At 45.2% G+C, this 19408-nt stretch overlaps 1 protein-coding gene and 1 pseudogene across 2 annotated transcripts in view; both read left to right on the top strand.

The window, feature by feature from the left end:
* The first annotated feature begins 4545 nt into the window (after positions 1-4545).
* LOC130045515 (glyceraldehyde-3-phosphate dehydrogenase-like) lies at positions 4546-8721 on the top strand (annotated as a pseudogene).
* Positions 8722-13141: 4420 nt separating this feature from the next.
* KCTD1 (potassium channel tetramerization domain containing 1) overlaps positions 13142-19408 on the top strand; it is a 206032-nt gene continuing 199765 nt past the window's right edge. The window contains exon 1 of one of the 2 annotated variants that reach the window (XM_056137962.1): positions 13142-13275. In XM_056137962.1, coding sequence (XP_055993937.1) covers positions 13267-13275 — 9 coding nt within the window. In that variant the 5' untranslated portion in view covers positions 13142-13266. The remainder of the gene's footprint in view (positions 13276-19408) is intronic. The other variant, XM_056137964.1, reaches the window with a different exon arrangement.

The following is a 19408-nucleotide window of genomic DNA, read 5'->3' as shown; positions in this document are numbered from 1 at the left end:
CCCTGTGGCGTATTCTATATGCCAAAAACAGTAATAACAAGTCTCACAATGGAAACGTTACTGGTGTCTGCTTGAGCAAATCGATGAACAACCGGAGACAGTGATACAGGACTGTGCTACATCTTAACTTATTCCTCAGAAATAGTTCTTCTCTACTGTGTCATCAAAAGTCTAAGCTGAGAAAGAAGTTTGGACATTTTCCACCATGCTACTGCTGTTAACCATAAAGCTTCAGAGAACTGATAACCTTATGTTTGCTGCTTAATTTATTCATTTTCAATTAAGAGGGTTTTTTTTTTAAAGATTCACATTTCTAGATCAAACATAAAAGAGAAACTTCTCATTCTGTTCAGGATCCACTCTAGTTTACACGAGCATCTAGAATACTTGAGATAAAATTTGGGGAGAAAGAGTAGAGAAATACCACTATCTAGAAAAGGCACATTTCTAAATGTAACTGTGATAGGCAACTGCGACCGTCACCAACATCCCTTACAAGGAACCACAAGAAATAATTATCAAAGATGAACCACAGATGGAAGAGCTTGTGTTACTTGGGGGAAAAAAATCAAAGCCACAGCCCTATAGGAAATTAAGGAAGAATGAAAAGATGTGTTCTTAATCTTTAAAATCTAAAGACTTCTCTTGCTATTGTTTCCAGAGCAGCAACACAAAAAAATCCATTTGTGGGAAGTAAAAGGGCACCAATAAAATTAGCACAAGTTATTATAAGGCTAAAGGAAGTGGGCATTTAGGATGAATGGACAGATCTAAGCATCTTTAGATGGCCACAAAGAATTAAGCAAGAAAATGAAGACTGTGGCTATATGTGGTTGATCCAACCCAACCAAAACCCCAAGAGAAATTAAAATGGAGAAACAGAGACTTTTAGTTTCATGAACTGAAAAACAAAACAAGGCATTCAGTTCTCTGATTTCCTTCTTAACTGGGTACATCCATTATACATGGCAAATGATTCAATATGGTTATTTTGCCAATTTACAAGATGTTTTAGATTTTGCATTTTCAGGTACAAGGCCATGTCTACATTTGACAAACATATAGGGCACACCTAAAATATTGTTACGCAACAGACTGTTTTGCTTATATAATTCCAAGTACCCAGACACATATGCTTTCTCTTTGCTATGTCTGTTTACTATAGAAAAATTTGGGAGTGGGGGCAGTGTTTTGTTTTGTTTGGCCACACCCAGCTATGCTTATGGCTTGTTCCTATCTCTGCACTCAGGGATCACTCTTGGCAGGGCTCAGGGCACCATATGGGATGCTGGAAATCAAACCCAGGTCATCCACACGTAAGGCAAGCACCTCACCCACTGCACTATCTCTCTTCCCCCCCCCCTTTTTGGTTAAAAATCTAAAATTATGTTTTTGCTAGACCAAAGACCTTTTCTAACCCACCTCAATCTTTTTTTTAGAGGGTTTTACTGTTAGAGCAAAACCTGACAAAATTCTTGCCCCTGCTTTGGGAAACAATGCTTTATCTATTATAAATTCCAGAAGCAAATAAATAAAAGATTGCTAAGTTACTGTCATTATCTTATAAGCTCTTTCACAAAGCTTTGCCTGGTTTAGGGATTGGACATTAGAAAAGAAGGAGATTCACAGGCTTTGTTTTCCCAGCAGGAGCTGCTGTACGTTTGAATCAACTTTTTTTTTCTTTAAAAAAATTAAGATATCCATTATCTACACAGGCAACCTTAGAGGGACAGATTGAGGATTTAATTTTAGAATTTCATGTCTGACTCTCAGAACCAGATGGTCTTTATACAATGGAAGTTTTTCTACCATCATTCATAATTGTTTCTTATCAACTCTAACATTAATGTTATTATTAAGACTAATGTTGAAATCAGTTAAACATCCTGGAGTAATAGGCCTGTAGGTTTGCAAACCACCTTTGAATGCCCATTTTATCTGATCAGGTCTAGACTATTAGTACCCTAGAATTTGTTTCTTTCTCTCGATAACTTTACAGAAAGTACACAGATCCTTGCTTCCCATAGAAATTTGTTCATAGCAGTTCTTTTACAGATTGACGAATAATACTTTTCTTTCTTGCTTACTGTCTTTTGATAAGATATATATTTTTCTTCTTGTGCTTGTTTGTTTTTAACCAGTGCATATTCATGAGGCTTTCTTGGAAATAAAATTTTATGTTTTTAACCATAGGAAGATTCCAATGGATAAGTTTTATAGGACTTTTTCAGGGGAGGAACAGAGAAAGGTTTTTTAAAAATTGAAATATGACATCCATATCATTAGAGTTTTAAAGTTAGTAATATGCTTAAGGCAGATTTTTTTATGGTTAGCAAAGCTGAGAGGTTCTGACACCCAAAGGATGCACGAAGAGATAACTTACATAAATGTATATGGTGCCCCGGAGGGGCCTCCATTGTAATATGGGGTTTCTCATGAATGGCCTTAGTTCAGACAGAAGAACAGTGGAGCAAAGCTAAGTGGTTCTATACTGGATAGGCTGTGCATGAGAGGCATTCCACTGCAGATAGCAGTACCTTTCTATGCCAGCCAGCTTTCTATGAAGTCCTGAAATATGAAACTGTACACAATATCTAATGAAATGCTTATTGTAAGGAAAAATTGCTCCTTAAAATAATGCCACCTAGCTTTAAAGTGAATAGTCTAACAGATGATCTGGAACAATTCAAAAGTGATAAATCTGAAAGCTTAGGAAAGAAGAATATACAATAAGCTGGAAAAGGGCAATATGATATGATTGATTGATTGAACGATTTCTTAGAGATTTGAATCTGCCCTGAAGTTCATTTCTTCTGATTTTCCAAACTGGATTTTCTTTTTTTTAATTTTATTTTTCAGGCACTTGCTTGGGCTGATCCTGCAATTCCTGAAAGACAAAACAGCAAATTATTATGAAGAAAGAGACTCATGGTAGAATTAAGAGTCAAGTCCCATTTCTTACACAAGCAGCTATACTAAATGCTTAATTAATTGTTTTATACATGTGAGGCAGTCTTGTCAAATTCAAGAATCCTCAAAGGAACAAAAAGTGTTTCTTTATAAGCAGGATAATACATAATATTTTTCATAGCTAAAATTTACCATAGAGAAAATCTCATTTCTTTCATTATATGTGCAGAAAAATGATGTGTCTATGTGATTTCTAGACCAAAAAAATGAGGTTTGTTATCTATTTAAAAGATCGGTCACAAAATATATCAGTATGTTCTTTTCCATTGCAAATATATACTTCTTTTGTACTACTAATTTCAACAGTAACACTTTAGAAGGGAGTATGCTATTTCTTGGACAACTAATATAAATAAAAATTATGATTTATATTTGTTTTATTAAATTTACTGGGTGTGAGGACTGGAGTGATAGCACAGTGGGTAGGCGTTTGCCTTGCATGCGGCCAACCTGGGTTCGATTCCCAGCATCCCATATGGTCTCCTAAGCATCGCCAGAACTGATTCCTGAGTGCAAACCCCTGAGCATCCATCCCCGAGTGTGACCTAAAAATTAAAAAAAAATTTACTAGGTGCTAGACATATATTATCCCACTAAACTTAAAATAACTTTTAATGATTTTTCTTTTCAGTGGGGGTGCTCTCTGGGGCTATTTCTGGCTCTGTGCTCAGGGACCACTGCTGATGGTGGTGGGGTGGTAGGGGGCCACATGTAGTGCCCAGGATTGAACTGGGGTCATAACTGAGGTTAACCACATGCACGGCAAGCACTTTCTCTCCTGTACTCTCTCTCTCTCTCTCTCTCTCTCTCTCTCTCTCTAGTCTCCCAGTCTCCCAGTAGATAATCTTAAATGCCAGCAACAAATATAGTGCTTCACAATTCTTTTTTCACATATTGACTTCGTAACAAATGTATTTTTCTCTCTAATAAGACCATCTACAATAGTGGTCAGGGTATCAGAGCGTGGCTAAGCTTTATTTCCTCATTCACCTTCTGGGTGGTTTTATACTGTGAGATTATCATCAGCATTCACATTGCACAACTCTAGGAGAAATTCTGATAAAAGACCAAATTGATTGAAGGGGCTTAGAGCAAGGACTTGGTATCTGTTTTCTGTTCAAGAATTATGAGTGAGCTGAAATTGATGCCTGTCAGCAGATCTGCCATCCTTAGAAGCTCTTCCTTTGCAGAAAGTGAGATGCCACAAACTCTTAACATTGACAACGATACAGAAAACTAATACATCTTCCAGAGGCTAATTATAAACAGGTGGTGGTTGGGGCCAAGCCTCCAGGAATCACAAATCCATTCTGTTTGAGCTCATTAATGCCTCTATTCAACTCCAGGAAAATGTGCACATTCCATGGTATTATGGGGGAGTTTCGGGTTGGCTGATAAGAAACAGGTGATTTCCTTCAAAACCTGACTCACACAGAAAATAAAGAAACCTGAATTGCGTTCCTGGGTTGCGGGGCCTTCCGGGGAGTTATCATTAGGTCTGACTAGAGCAATGACAAGATACTATAATTTCCCAATACGTGGGGAGAAAAGTACAGCAGCAGGGCTTGGCGGGTGATGGGCACGTACATCCCAGATGAAGCGAGCATCACGGTATCGCTCTTCTTCTTAATGGAAAGTACAATGGTCTTTCTAGCTTCGATCTGGGTGTTGGGCTGCTTCAGTGAAGGGCTCTTCAATTTCACATTTCATCTCAGCAACTAATGTTCACATCTTGTCAAATCACCACCCAGAATGTACCGCAGGGCTACCCTTGGACAAAGCCATGACGGTCTGTGCAAACTTGCCATTTGAGGGTTCGATGACTATGACAAGATCTAATGAGCTGTCCCTGTGTTACCATTAGAAGAAGCTGCTGCTGCCCCTTAAGACAGCTCCTTTTCTCTTTCTCCGTGGTCAGAGTGCTAAACTTTTTTTTAAAACCAAGTTGGAGCTCCTGATTTCAATTCAAACTATCCTATGCTTGTTGGTAGGCTTGTAAAAATCCTGTGGAACTCACTTGGCTGTGGAACTCCTGGACCATGGAAACGAGAGGTTTGTATTTCCTCTCTGATTGTTTTCTTGCAGGCAGTTTAATTGCCACTGGCTTCTGTGTTGCTAATGGTTGGGGGTTTCTGGTCTCACTTCAAGTACTTACTGAAAAGAGCTAAAGGGATTTTTAGCATACTGCTTCCCAGCTTCTTTTTAACTGCAAAAAGAGTGGGGAAAGCGCTATAGAACTTTCACTCTTCAGCCTCTAGGTCAAAGGGTCGGCATACACGTTTGTATGTAGGAAGTACATGTAGGAAGTCCCAAGTTTGATCCCTAGCAACCAGGGATCCCCAAGTACAGACAGGAGCGATGCTTGAGCACTGAGCCAAGAGTAGCACCTGACCACTGCCAGGTAGAGCCCCAATCCAAACCAAAGCAAGAACAAAAAAATAGCACAAAAATGCAGAAGTTCCTTTGCACAGGTATTAACTAGATCAAGTGTTTTCAGGGCTCTCTACTTCTCTCTGTTCAACAGAAGCTGAATATTCTTATGAAGCACCAGCCACGCTCCTAAGACAAGACGGTGAAGGTTGGTGGGAATGGATTTGGCTGCATTAGGCTCCTGGTCATTCGGGCTTACTTTAACTCTGACAAAGTGGACGTCATGACCATCAATGACCCCTTCATTGACCTCAACTACATTGTCTACATGTTACAGTACAATTCCACCCACAGCAAATTCAATGGCACAGTTGAGCTGAAAAATGGGGAAATCACCATCACTGGAAAGTTCATCTCCATCTTGTAGGAATGAAACCCCAGCCTCATCAAGTGAGGTGATATTGGTTCTCTTTGGTCCTCTGAGCCTGCCAAGTATGATCCCTGAGCACAGAGGCAGGAGTAATCCCTGAACACTGTCAGGTTTGCCACCCCCTAAAACATGTCGACCAAGACCATTCATGGTAACTCACAGTTCCAGAAGGCAGAATCTAAACGATGGACATGGGAGTCTCCCGGTGGACGATTCCACAACGACATAGACCACATCATATTCAATCGACGGTTTTGCCTGACTGATGTCGCTGTTGTCCCAAAATTTCGAACGGGATCGGACCACCGTCTCCTTCGTGCAAAATTCTACTTCACAGAGCGGGGAGAAAGGGCTGCAAAGTTCAAAAAGAGAACTCCCAGAATGACCACCAACTGGGAACTCTTTGGTACTATTGCGGCAACATGGGAAGATGCCATTGTTGACAACATTGACGAGGAATACGATCGACTGGTTCAGCACCTCCATGAATGTGCGAGGAACGCCAAGAGAGAGATAGCCACAAAAAGTCGCCTATCTTCAAAAACTCTTGAGCTAATTCGCCAGCGTGGTTTGGCGCATGCCTCAGGCAACCGCAAGCTAACGTCCGAGCTTGCAAAGCAGTGCAGAGATGCGATCAAGGAAGACCTCAAAGAGAGAAGAGCAGAAGTACTGGTAGATGCGGCAGAAGCCGGGAAAAGTATTCATAAGGCCCGCCTGTCCTTCGCCAACTATAAGACCAAGATGACTGCCCTCCGACGTCCTGATGGATCCATCACATCCTCCAGAACGGCAATGGAGAATATTATCCATGACTTCTACTCAAATCTCTTCGATAGCCATGTCCACTTGCCAACATACCAAATTCCACAGGATGGGTATGTCGTTCCCAACGTTCTCCCTTCCGAAATCCGACACGCCATTTCGTTGGTAAAGAAACAAACAGCACCCGGCCCAGACATGGTCAGACCTGAACACCTGAAGAACCTGCCGTCAGTACTCATCAATACACTGGCTCGGCTCTTCACTCGCTACCTGTCTGAATGCAAGGTTCCGTCCCAATGGAAAACCAGCAGGACCATACTACTGTTCAAGAAGGGAGACATCCATGACATTGGCAACTATCGCCCGATCTGCCTATTGACTGTCATCTACAAGTTGTTCACTCGAGTCATCCTGAATAGGATTGGCAGAACACTAGATGAAGGACAACCATGCGAGCAAGCAGGGTTCCGCAAAGGATTCAGCACCATCGACCATATCCACACGATAACCAAGCTCATTGAGGTTTCTCGGGAGTTCAAGATGCCGCTCTGCTTAACGTTCATTGATTTAAAGAAGGCCTTTGATTCTGTTGAGACGGAAGCGGTCATTGAAGCCCTAGCCAATCAGGGCATTCAAGCCCAATACATCAGGATCCTCCGTGAGCTGTATTGCGGATTCACTACCAGGATCTCACCATTCTACAAAGAAGTGATCGTTGATGTCAAGAGAGGGGTGCGGCAGGGTGATACCATTTCACCGAAACTCTTCAGTGCCACCCTCGAGAACATCATGCGACGACTAGAATGGGAAGGAATGGGAGTGAAGATAGATGGTCGGCAACTACACCACCTCCGCTTTGCTGATGACATTGTTTTAATAACACCAAACATCAGCCAAGCGGCACAAATGCTGGCTGACTTTGACCGTGAGTGTGGAAAGGTAGGACTACAGCTGAATCTTACGAAGACAATGTTTATGAGAAATAGCCTTGTTCCTGATGCCCCATTCGCTCTCAATGGAACGACCATCTCCGAATGCAACAGCTATGTGTACCTAGGTCGAGAGGTCAACATGACAAATGACCTGGCACCCGAGCTGCGCAGGAGGAAGAGAGCGGCTTGGAACGCCTTCAAGAACGTCGAAGAAATAGCTAAGAGGACGAAGAACCTCCGGCTCCGGGCACATCTCTTTGATTCCACTGTTCTTCCTGCATTAACATATGCCTCAGAGACCTGGGCCCTACGCAAACAAGATGAGAACGCCATTCAGGTCTCCCAAAGAAGAATAGAAAGAGCCATGCTTGGAATATCACGTTTCACTCAAATGAGAGAACGAATCCGCAGTTCTGACATCCGTCGACGATCAAGGATCAGGGACGCTGTCTCATTTGCCAAGGTGTCGAAAATCAGGTGGGCTGGTCACGTAATGAGATTTAAAGACAACCGTTGGACTAGAGTTGTTACTGATTGGATTCCACGGGATGTCAAGAGACCGTGTGGCCGCCCACCTACCAGATGGTCAGACTTCTTCGTCAAGATCATGAACGATCGGTTTGAGGCTCTTCATATTCCCGGAGCGAACAGATGCCATTGGGCTACACTAGCACGCGACAGGGACAAATGGAGACGTTACTGGCGCCCGCTCGAGCAAATCGACGACTAACGGGAAGTTAAGTGATAAGTGATAAAACATGGGGGGTGGGGGGAGGTGACTTTGGTATTGAGTATGTCATGGAGTCCACTGCCCTAGAGAAGGGTGGGACTTACCTGACAGGCAGCACCAAGGGGGGGGTCATCATTTCCCCCCTTCTGCAGATGCTCCGTGTGTGATGGTTATGAACCATGAGAAGTGTGACAACTCCCTCAAGAGTTCACCAACTGCTTGATGCCCTGGTCAAGGTCATTTATGGCTCTTTTGGCATCATGAAAGTCCTCATGACCACAGTCCACACTCAGGAGACACAGATGGTCACTTTGGGAAGCTGTGGGATAATGAGCCAGGGGTGCTCCAGAACATCATCCCTGCTGTCGCTGGTGCCACCAAGGCTGTGGGAAGGTCATCCCAGAGCTGAGCTGGAAGCTGACCAGCATATGACCTTCATGTCCTCCTCCTATGTTTCAGTCGTGGTCTGTGGATCTGGCTGCTGTCCCGAGGTGTCAGCCCTGGATCTGACCTGCTGTCATATCTGATGCAAAGAAGACACTGACACGGGCCTCACAGGGCCCCTCACAGATGTCCTGGGCTGCACTGAGGACCAAGGTGTCCCGTGACTCTAGCTGTGACACCCACTAGTCCACCTTTGAGACTAGGGCTTGCCTGGCTCTCAATGATCTCTTTGTCTACTTCATTTCCTAGTGTGACAATGAGTCTGGGGACAGCGACAGGGTGGGCCTTGGGACCGCCAAGGAGTAAGAGCCCCAATGACCAGAATCCCCAGGGAGTCTAGCAGCTGGGTGTCCTCCCTGCACTCACCCTCAAAGGAACTCCTGACCTCAGCAGCTTCCAGCCCAGACCTCTGAAGGAGGGGAGGGGTTCGGGAAGCATACCCTGTGGTGGACCATCAGAAAAGACACTCTTTCTCATTCCCTGCCCCGCTCAAAAAAAAAAAAGTCTTCCATTAATTTTATAATTGCAGGAGCTAAGGTGGTCTATAAGCTCATATCATATTTGGCAAGCTATGAACTCTGTTTTCACATGTCATTTTACAAAAAAAAAGTTTGTGTGTTTGTTTTGAGGGGGGTCACACCCAGCAATGCACAGGGGTTACTCCTGGCTCATTCACTCAGGAATTACTCCTGGCGGTGCTTGGGGGACCGTATAGAATGCTGGAAATCGAACCTGGGTCGGCCACGTGCAAGGCAAATGCCCTACCTGTTGTGCTGGCAGCACAGCGATCTCTGAGTGCAGAGCCAGGAGTAACCCCTGAGCATCACCAGGTGTGACCCCCTCCCCAATAACAAACAAAAATTTATGTTTTTAAACAGTGCCTACCTTCCTGGCACTGACAGCACAGCAGGCACGGTTCTGGTCTTGAATGTGACCAATGTAGGTTCAACTCCCAGCACACCAGTGCTCACCTGAGTCCCATTAGGAATAATTCCTGAGCTCAGAGCCAAGAGTAAACCCTGAGCCCTGTTCGATGTGGGCCCCCACAGACAAAAACTAAAAGCATCAAGCTTGATTTGAAAGTCATCAAGTTTATTTACCTGTTTGTATTATATGGTACCAAGCAAGTTTTCATTTTGAATCTTGATTGCCTCAACTTTGAATCCTCTTGAAACTGCGAGAAAAAATTCTTATCATAACAATAGGAGACTTCAGTTTTTACTCTATTTCCACTCAAATTCCCACAAATGCACTGACCAGTTCTCACAAATGCAGTGACCAACCCAAGAGGTGGTTAGGGTTTTTTTTTTTTTTGAGGGGAGGGCACACTCAGTGGTGTTCTGGGAATCTCATAAAGATCCCAGGGATTGAATCAAAGGTTGGCTACATGCAAGGCAAGTGTCTGAACCCCTGTACTATCTCACTGTTCCCCAAATTGTTGAATCACTTCCAGATGTCAATGACCAAACATTTTTTAAAAGCATCATCTGTAAGTGATGTCATTCTCAAGAATTAAAACATGCTTAAAAATGAATATTTCAGAATGTATTTTTTTACAAATGAACACAATTCCCTTCAGAGTCCTTGGGAAGCAAACCCTTGTTTCTGTAACCATTTCATTGCTAAAATTATTGAGAATTTCTTTAGTTCTTTTTGAAACTAGTAAGACAGAAAACTGGCCTCACTGTTTAGTCATATTTTCTATGACTCTAAGTAGCTTGAATCATCATCATTTATGTACATCATTTACCTGGTACATTTTGTGGAACAGAAGAGGTGTTATTTCTAAAATTTAAACATCAAAGAGTGAAGATTTAGGCTAGAGAGAAAGTACAGCAAGTAAGGCTCTTGCCTTGTACAAGGCTGACTGGGTTCAGTTCCCATCATTTTATATAATCCTTTAAGTACTGCCAAGAGTGATCACTGAGCACAAAGCCAGGAGTAAGCCTGAACATAGCCAGGTACGGCCCTAAGCGCTCCCCATCCACTCAATAAAAACATAAATTTTTGTTTGTTATTGGGGGGGTCACACCTGGTGATGTTCAGGGTGATGCTCTTGGCTCTGCACTCAGAGATCACTCCTGACAGACTTGGGGAACCACGTGGGGTGCTGGGGATCAAACCAGTGTTGGCCATTTGAGAGGCAAAATATCCTACCCTTTGTACTATCGATCTGGCCCCAAAGTTTCAAGAGTAAATATTTTGTTGTCCTTAAGGATCCTCAAAAGAGTGTGATTATAGGCACTGATAGCAGAAGGGGATTCCCGAAGTCAGTTGAGCACTGTGTGCAACTTCTCAGGTCAAGCCTTCATGGAGCTTCTTCCTTCACCTGGCACCTTTCCTCCAGACTTGTCTCTTGTACTCTAGTCTTGCCCTGGGAATGGCTGGCTGGCGGCACTGGGCAAGCTGTTTTAGTTTCATCATCTGTAGAATTAAGCTAAGGATGCTCACGAAGTGGTTTTCCAGGCCCACCATTTCAGGACAATGACACTGATATTCTCCAGACTCCAATCAAAAGTGACGTTAGGAAGCTGGAGGGAGCACCGAATAGAAGGCGTGTGCCTTGTTGTGAACCTGGGTCCTAGTAGCTGGCAGAACTCCTGAGTCCCTCCTGAGCACAGAGGCAGGATAACTTCATGGCATAGAGGTGTGTGGGCCATGCAGAGAAACACATACCTGCACAAAAGACAGCCGGGAGCTTAAGGTGCTTGCCTAGCATGTCGCCAACCTGGCTTCAGTCCCACAATCAAATAAGGATTCTTGAGCACTGTCAGGAGTGATCCCTGAGTACAGAGCCAGGAGTAAGTCCTGAGCACCTCTAAGTGCTGCTCAACACCAGGCTGCCCCCAGCCCCAAGCCCAAATAGTATGATCTTGTTTATGTTGTTTCGTAAGGTTTTCTCTCATCTTCCTGTAGGAGAGTTTTACATGAGATATCTATTTATAACATATAAACTTGTTATGTAAAAAAAAAAATCCTACCGATGCCCCTGATTCTCATTATTTGTCATTATAGCACTGATCTAACTGACTAATCTGATTTTTAAAATGCTTGCTTCTTCCCTTTTCTGTTAGTATTGCAGTAAAATATAAGTTTGCTATTGTCAAGGAAAAATAATGATAAAAAATACTTCCTGTGAAATGCTGCAAATTGCAGGTATTCACAAGACATTTCTAATTTTATCTTCCTTCCTTCCTTCCTTCCTTCCTTCCTTCCTTCCTTCCTTCCTTCCTTCCTTCCTTCCTTCCTTCCTTCCCCTTTCATTTTACACACAGCAAGGTCTTTTTTCACAACGACTGTCAGCAACGTATTTGAATTAATGAACTATAAAGTGCTCAAAAGAACACAATTTCAAAAATATCTTGAAAAGATATAATACTAATGGGAGATGACCCTTGAGTTACAAGCAAATATGCACCCTTGTAACTGAAAAGAATTAAGATAAAGACAGGTTTAGGCACAATCTCTTTGAACAAAGACCTCCGAAAAAAAAAAAAAGAAGTGATGAGGAGTGGGGGAGGTCAGGACTAGAGTAGCAATCTGGGGGATGTGTTTATGTTAGTCTTTAGCTCTGTCAAGCACTTCCGTCAAATAATGGAATTTACAACCCCTCCCCCCTATAAAAGATACCAGGTGGAGGGAAGGACAGGGAGCAGGGGAGGTATGTTCAGCGGGCTCATCAAATAAACCTAAGTGGTAGGTCCTTGGATACACCTAATGTAGGTTTTGTTTTCTTTTAATTTTGCTATTTAAAAAAAAATGTGGTGTAACTCCTTCAATCTTTCTGCAATTCTGCATGGTTGAACATTTGAAATGAGTTTGTGTATCACCCCCAGGCGCTGATGCAGACTTGATTGGGGCAAAACAGACTGCATGTGCTTATTTTTATTCACGTCAATTGGGACATTAAGTCGCCAAAGGAACCCAAAATGTGCTGCTCTAGTGCCCAATTATCACCTATCCTTTGATCAGACAGGGCGGCGATCCTCATCAACAAGTTGCGCGACCTTAGTGGAACAGCAATGTCAGGTCAACTTGAGAAAGTGAAGAGAGAGCCCTAAACACAAATAAAAAGAAACAACCAACAATCCTTATAATTATCATCATCTGCTGCTTTTCCCTCTTTTGGCAAAGAAACACTCCATCCATTTGCAGAAATCGCCCGCGGAAACGTTACATCAAAACTAATCACAACGATTAAAATCAGCTTTTCTGTGCAAGAGGAGGGTAAAAAGCAAGTTGGAGGCTGGAATAAGACTGTTTTTCCACCCCCCACCCCCCAAAAGAAATCTGGGGGAAAATGTCCTATTTTATATACATTTATCTATACATATATTAGAGCTTTATTTTTGAAGGAGATCAATTGTGATCAGTTAATTTGATTTAAGTTTTATTTTGGAGATTGATTTAGACTGGAGGTAGAGGCATGAGCTAATTGTATCCTGATCCTTGCCTTGAGGGGTTTCAAAGCCCTGGAGCAACTCTTCTCTGTATTTTGTTCTGTCTACCTTAGCCAAGCTATTGCATTTCTCTCTGGTGTGGCGAGCCGAGCAGATCGCTGGGAGAGAAATCGGAAAAGGGGGGAGAGGAAAAGGAAAAGGGGACCTGGAGAAAGACTTTGTGCTTCAATGTTTCAGGTAAGATCTGACGGTTTGGGTTTGTTATTATTTGCTAAGGAGGGTCTGGCTGGGACTTTGGGCGCAACTCGCTTTTACGCATGTGCCAGGCACGGGGCGAGAGCGCGGCAACACTCGCACACACACGCCGCCCGCCGCGGCGGCTCGGGCTCGGCTCGGACCCGCCGCCGGGCCGCGATCGCCGCGTCGTCCCGGGCCGCCGGGGCCGGCGGGCGGCTGCGGGCGCCGCGGGGGCCGGGCGGGCGGGCGCGCGCGGGGCGGAGCGGGCGGCGCGAGCGGGGCGGCGGGCCGGGCCGGCGGGGAGCGGGCGCGCCGGGCTGGGCTTCCGGGTCCCGGGCCCGGTTCCGGACTGCGGCGGGCGCGGGTGGCGGAGCCCGTGCCCGCGTCGCCCGCCGCGCGCCCCCTCCGGGGCCCCGATCGCGCCCCCCGACCCGGGCGGCGGCGGGCGCCTTTGTGTGTGTGTGTGTGTATATGTGTGTGTGTGTGTGTGTGTGTGCGTGTGTGTGTGCGTGTGCGCGCGCGGGGCCCCGGGCCGGCCCGCCGCGCCCCCCTTTGTGACCGGCGGCCGCCCCCGCCCACCCGGACGCCTTTCAATCCCCCCCCCTCCGCCGCCCCTCCCGCCGCGCGCCCTCCCTTCCCGGGGAGTGCTAACGTTGCGTTGAGCCTTTGAAAACGCGCCCGTCGCTCTCCCTCCCCACCTCCTCCCGGTGCCGCGCGGGGCTCGGGGATCCGGGGTAGCGGCCGGGGCTGGGCCGCCGCGGGGCTCCCTCGCGCCCCCCTTCCCGGCCCGCTTGCTCGCCCCGGCCGCCCCGCTCCCGGCTGCGGGGAGGCGGGAAACGTGCTTCCTCGCCCGCGCCCCCACCCCCACCCCCGCGCGAGGGGCACCCGGCTGCTGGCCGGTCCTCGCCGGGCGGAGAGAAGGAAGGACGCGCTGGGGGGCGCGGGCCGCCGCGGGGGCGGGGAGCCCCACACTGCGCGCCCGCAGCGAGGCCGCGCCCCAGACGGCACGGGGCGGGGACCCGCCACCCCCACGCGCGCCCCGCGCAACTTCCCAGCGAGCGGCGGCCTGCGTGGCCTTTGTGCTTTCGAGCACTCGCACTGTCGTGGAAACCAGGATCCGGACCGCAAACGTGTTCGCTTGTGCCCGTGTGCTCCGGGGACCGGCTGGGCGCGAGCCCAACTAAGTTCGCAAAGTTGCAAAGGGGGCCGGGTGGGCCCGGGTGCGTTGTTGGAGAACAGCGCCCGGGAATGGGCCGGCAGCCCCCGTGACGCTCGCGGCCTCGCCAAGAGGGGCACCGCAGCGGGCAGAAGTAACTTGGTACAAATGCTGCATTGCCTTTTAGGTCTCAGAACTGACGGCTCTCAAGCCAAACCTTGACTCTCTGTGTCTGTGTGTTGTGTGTCTGTTGGAACTGGAAGAGACATAACAGTTTAACATACTCATTCTTTAAGAAACGTTTGCCTTCTGTTTTCAATCAACTAAGCTGGCAGCTAGAGATACAAGTTTATTTGAGAATACCCTCTGGGTACCAAGCATGCTTGGATTGTTTTAGCAAATTAAAAATGAGCAAAATGCTTTTACCTTCTCAGCAGTAGACTCCTTAAGAGACCTCCTGTTTCGTGTGTATGCGTGTATGTTTTTAGAGAAACATTTTCTGTGTGTATCTCAAATGTGTTTTTAATGTGGAAAAGGAGAAAATGAAGGAACTTGAAAGGCTGGCGCTGATGCCATAGAATGATTCATTAAATCTGATTTTTACTTCAAGGATTTTTACCTGCCTTTGTGGGTATCTGTGCGAACTAATAGCCAACCTACTTGGTGAGCTTAAAATAGTGATGGATCCATTTGCCTGCTGGATAATGGGCGAAGTGCCAGTTGATTTCTCTGTTTATATTCGCGTGGCATTTGGCTTACCATGAGGGGCTGGTGTTCAGGAGACAGCACACTGACTCCAACAATTTGGCTCCGGAGTCCTGCAGCTGCTTGAATGGAAAGAATTGTTGGCGATGGTTCTGTTGTGGGTAGGTTTAATGTTTACTAATTAGGTTGCAAAGGTGACCAGTGAATCGTCAAACTTTGCATCACAGAGAATACTTCACCAGTTAGGGCGCTGTGTTTAGGTAAAGAAAGTCATTAGGCAAAACTATCATATCTTTGCTGAGGAGAAATTTTGAAATGAACTGAGCGTGAATGATAATTGGCAGAAGTCCCCCACCACACTGTTCAAAATGACTGCAGCGATTTTGCTGTATTAATTATGCCTGAAGCACAATACAGAGTTCACTAACATACACTAGAGGTCTCTCTTCTTGCTGTAAGATTTTCTTACTGGTGATGGTAGGGCTTAAAATAGGGGTGTGCAATGGTGGTTCCTCTGTAAGGATGAGTGATACACTGACGATTTCAATTACTGATTGGAGGTATTTATTTTGGAGACTATTCAATGATGATTATACAATTTTTACTACCTACCTACCTACCTACCAGGAAAGTGGCTGCTGTAAAAATTCTGTGAGCTGCTGATGAAAATAAATTATTCAATTTGATTAATAGCATTATGGACCTTTGGGCAAAGCCTTCCATTATTCCATGTGAAAATAGCAAAGATGTATTATATTAGAGAACTTTCTGAAAATTTTACTTCTGTATATCTCTAGGTTTAACAGTAAGTTGCTTACCCAAGTGCATTCTTCATGGTTCTGAGATCGGAATGATTGTTCTCTAATTCTGAAGTAGGGCCTTGCCTGCTAAGGTTCTCCTCTTTTCCTGTGACTTTGAGTCAAGGGATGTTTGTGAACCCTTCGTTCATCAAAGCTTTCACTTAGTTAGATTTTAAATTGCATTTCTGAACCATTGGAATGAGTAATTTATAGATTCCCAAGGAAACAAAGCTTTTATCTTCTCTGTCCTTTGAATGAAAAAAATCTAAATGAAATTTTTGGATGCAAGACCCTAGCTCATCATTGTAATAGTTTATTCATGCCGACTTTCATTCTCCTAGACCCTGTAATAGAGGTCTGCTTTTCAGTCATAAAATCATACTAGAGGTAAGCTGTGTTAAGTTGTTGATGGTTTGGTTTGAGATAGCTATTGCAAAAAGCAAAGTAGGGATTATCTTTTAAAATGAACAGACCTGCATTAGTTAAGCTTAGTCACTTGTAAATTCTTATGTTTGCTGTATATGAAACCCTGTGCAGTAAATTCTTACGTTTGCTGTATGTGAGACCCTGTGCTGCATGCCAGAGATACATGGCAACTGAGAGCACACCCACATCTTCAGTTTCCCAGACTCTTGATTTTGATAGGAAGACCAATGTCAATCAACAATGCCTAGTTGAACAACAGGCAGAGCCTAGCATTAGCCGAAGAGAGATGAGGTCAAAGTTCTGTAGGAAGTTTACAAACTGGGACCTAAGTGATAGGCAGGATCAGAGGAGAGAGAAAACTACAAGTTTCAAGGGAGTGAAAAGAGCCTTTGCCAAGCTGGGAAAAGGAGAGGAACTTGAGGCTTAACTGGAAAAGATGAAAAGGAGAGGCAGTGATGGTAACTAACAGATCCCCCAGTCTGTTAGTTTTTTTTTCTTTTTGGGCCACACCCGCAATGCTCAGGGGTTACTCCTGGCTCTGCACTCAGGAATTACTCCTGGCAGCGCTTAGAGGACCATATGGGATGCCGGGGAGTGAACCCAGATTGGCTGCGTGCAAGGCAGACAAGGCAAACACCCTACCCGTTGTGCTATTGCTCTGGCCCCAGACCCCCCAGTCTTAACCCTAAAAAGTAGTGAGAGCAGTGGGCAAAAAAATTGGGCGGGGGGGGGGGGGCGGGGAGGTGTAACAATGACATAATCAGATTTGGATTTGGAAAGAATGACTTTGATGACACTAGAGGGATCCAGGCTAGAAAAGATTCACCTGGGGTTAGGGTAGCAGCAGGAAAGCTGATAGAGATCTGTTGACACAATGTAGTCAAGCACAGCCCATAGGCAAAAGAGAGATGTCAGGGGGACTAGGTCTCTTATCAGTGTGTTTAATGAAGGGACACTGAAGACTGGAGATTCCGCAGTCTGGGGAAGTTTTGCACCTTTCACTTTTGTTCCTAATGACCAGAATGAGAAACAATCACAGAACTCGTTCCTGTCCTGAGTAGTGGGATATAAGCGATAGGCAGGCAGGGATCGAGAGAGAGAGAGAGAGAGAGAGAGAGAGAGAGAGAGAGAGAGAGAGAGAGAGAGAGAGAGAGAGAGAGAGAGAGAGAATGAACTAGAAGTTCCAGGAGAGTGGAAAGAGCTTTTGCCTAGCTGGGAAAGGGAGAGGAACTTGAGGGTCAACTGGCATGAGCTGAGAAGTTTGTTTTAGAGGTGCTCCAATGCACCCAAACTCCGTATGCTATCTGTACTGTAAATGCAAATTTTGGAAACCGGAAGATGTAATGCATGTTGCTGCTGGTGGTCTGTTGATGACCACCCACACACCATGTCCTTCCTATTCACTTTACCTCTGCAAGCACCCAGGCAGACAGAAAAAGTAAAGTCATTCTGTAATTCCTCCCTTTGTTCAGCTGTGGTGTTCTGAACACTTACTCTGTGTGTATGTATGTGCATGTGTGTGTGGTGTGCGATATCCTGCTTTTCATTGATAAGCAACAGTGTGGTGCTTTATTTATCTAACTTCAGCCAAATTGGAATCCATCTTTGGAACAGGCCTCTCTAGCCTTTTGAAATAAAATGAAGTCTCTTTCTTATAGCGTGACTTAATTGTTAAGGCTCTCATAAACATGTTAAGTGATTATAAAGATGAACTAACTGTTCAGCCATGTTATTGAAAAGCCCATTTACATGGAGATAACTGGCACAGTTATTGCTAGTCAGTCTGAAAACTTTCAAGTATCTTTGCATAGTAGATTTGAGTTTAGTCAGCTCTGCTCTTTCCCGGTCAGTTAGACCTTGGTGCATTTAGATAAATGCACTAAAATGTGTGACTTTTTGTATTGACTCTGGCTTTTTTTACTGTCTAACATTGTCCAATGCAACCTTTATGTATTCTCTAAAATAGACGTGTTTGGGATGTTTCTAATATCTTGTCTCTTTTTAAAAAATAGATAAACTCCCTTAAAAAGTATCCCCTCTCATAAACAGATATAGTGAACCAGAAGTAGTATTTGCCCAATATATTGATCTTCAAAAAAACATTCACCCATGAATAGTTTATTCCTTTAAAAATTGCTTAAAATGAAGTCACTCAGCCTGTTTTCAACATCAAAACCCAATACACAGGCACTGTAGCACAGTCCTCCCATTGTTCATTGATTCACTCAAGCGGGCACCAGTAATGTCTCTATTGTGAGACTTGTTGCTACTGTTTTTGGCATATAGAATACGCCATGGGGAGCTTGTCAGGCTCTGCCATGCCGGCAGGATACTCTCAGTAGCTTGCCAGGCTCTCTGAGAGGAACGGAGGAATAGAAACTGGGTCGGCCATGTGCAAGGCAAACACCCTACCTGCTGTGCTATCTCGCTCCAGCCCACATCTGCCATGAATAGGTTTTGTGTGTGTATATTTTTCTGTGGGGAAGGAGGGGAGGGGGCTTGGATACACTCGGTGGTGCTCAGGTATCACTCGTGACAGGGCTCAGGGGACCGTGTATGGTGCTGAGGATTGAACCTGGATCAGCCATGTGCGAGGCAAGTGCCTAAACTCTTTACTTTCTCTTGGCCACCAAATAGGTTCTTTGAGAGAGGCTCCAAAACAGTGTTCTGGGGGCCACTCCCAGGGTATTTGCCCTCGTGGACCTGACATTTTGATGCCAGACCCTGAGGAAGTGATGCTGCTTGAGCCCTCCGGGGCTACCCTAGCTACCCCCAGGAATGCTTGGGATCCTGTGCAGGCTGTGGTCCCAAGCCCTGTGCTGCCCCTGGGCCCTGCCATGAGTGTCTTAGAATGGGGTTTCCCCATTCAGGATTGCTCCCCTTCCGGGAAATTCCACGTTGGAGCTCTTTCTAAGAAATTTGACTTTCTAGGAAACAGTCTGAATCTCGCTCTCTGAATAGGGATTTGAGACACATACATAATTCCATGAAATACTTTTCGCTCCCTGGTGATTCTGGGGAGACTGAGTGGAAGCACATCTTCATC

Source organism: Sorex fumeus, unplaced genomic scaffold, assembly GCF_029834395.1.
Source record: "Sorex fumeus unplaced genomic scaffold, SorFum_2.1 ptg000128l, whole genome shotgun sequence".
NCBI lineage: Eukaryota > Metazoa > Chordata > Mammalia > Eulipotyphla > Soricidae > Sorex > Sorex fumeus.
The sequence above is the reverse complement of the archived record's forward strand: the minus strand, read 5'-3'. Positions and strand labels throughout refer to the sequence as shown.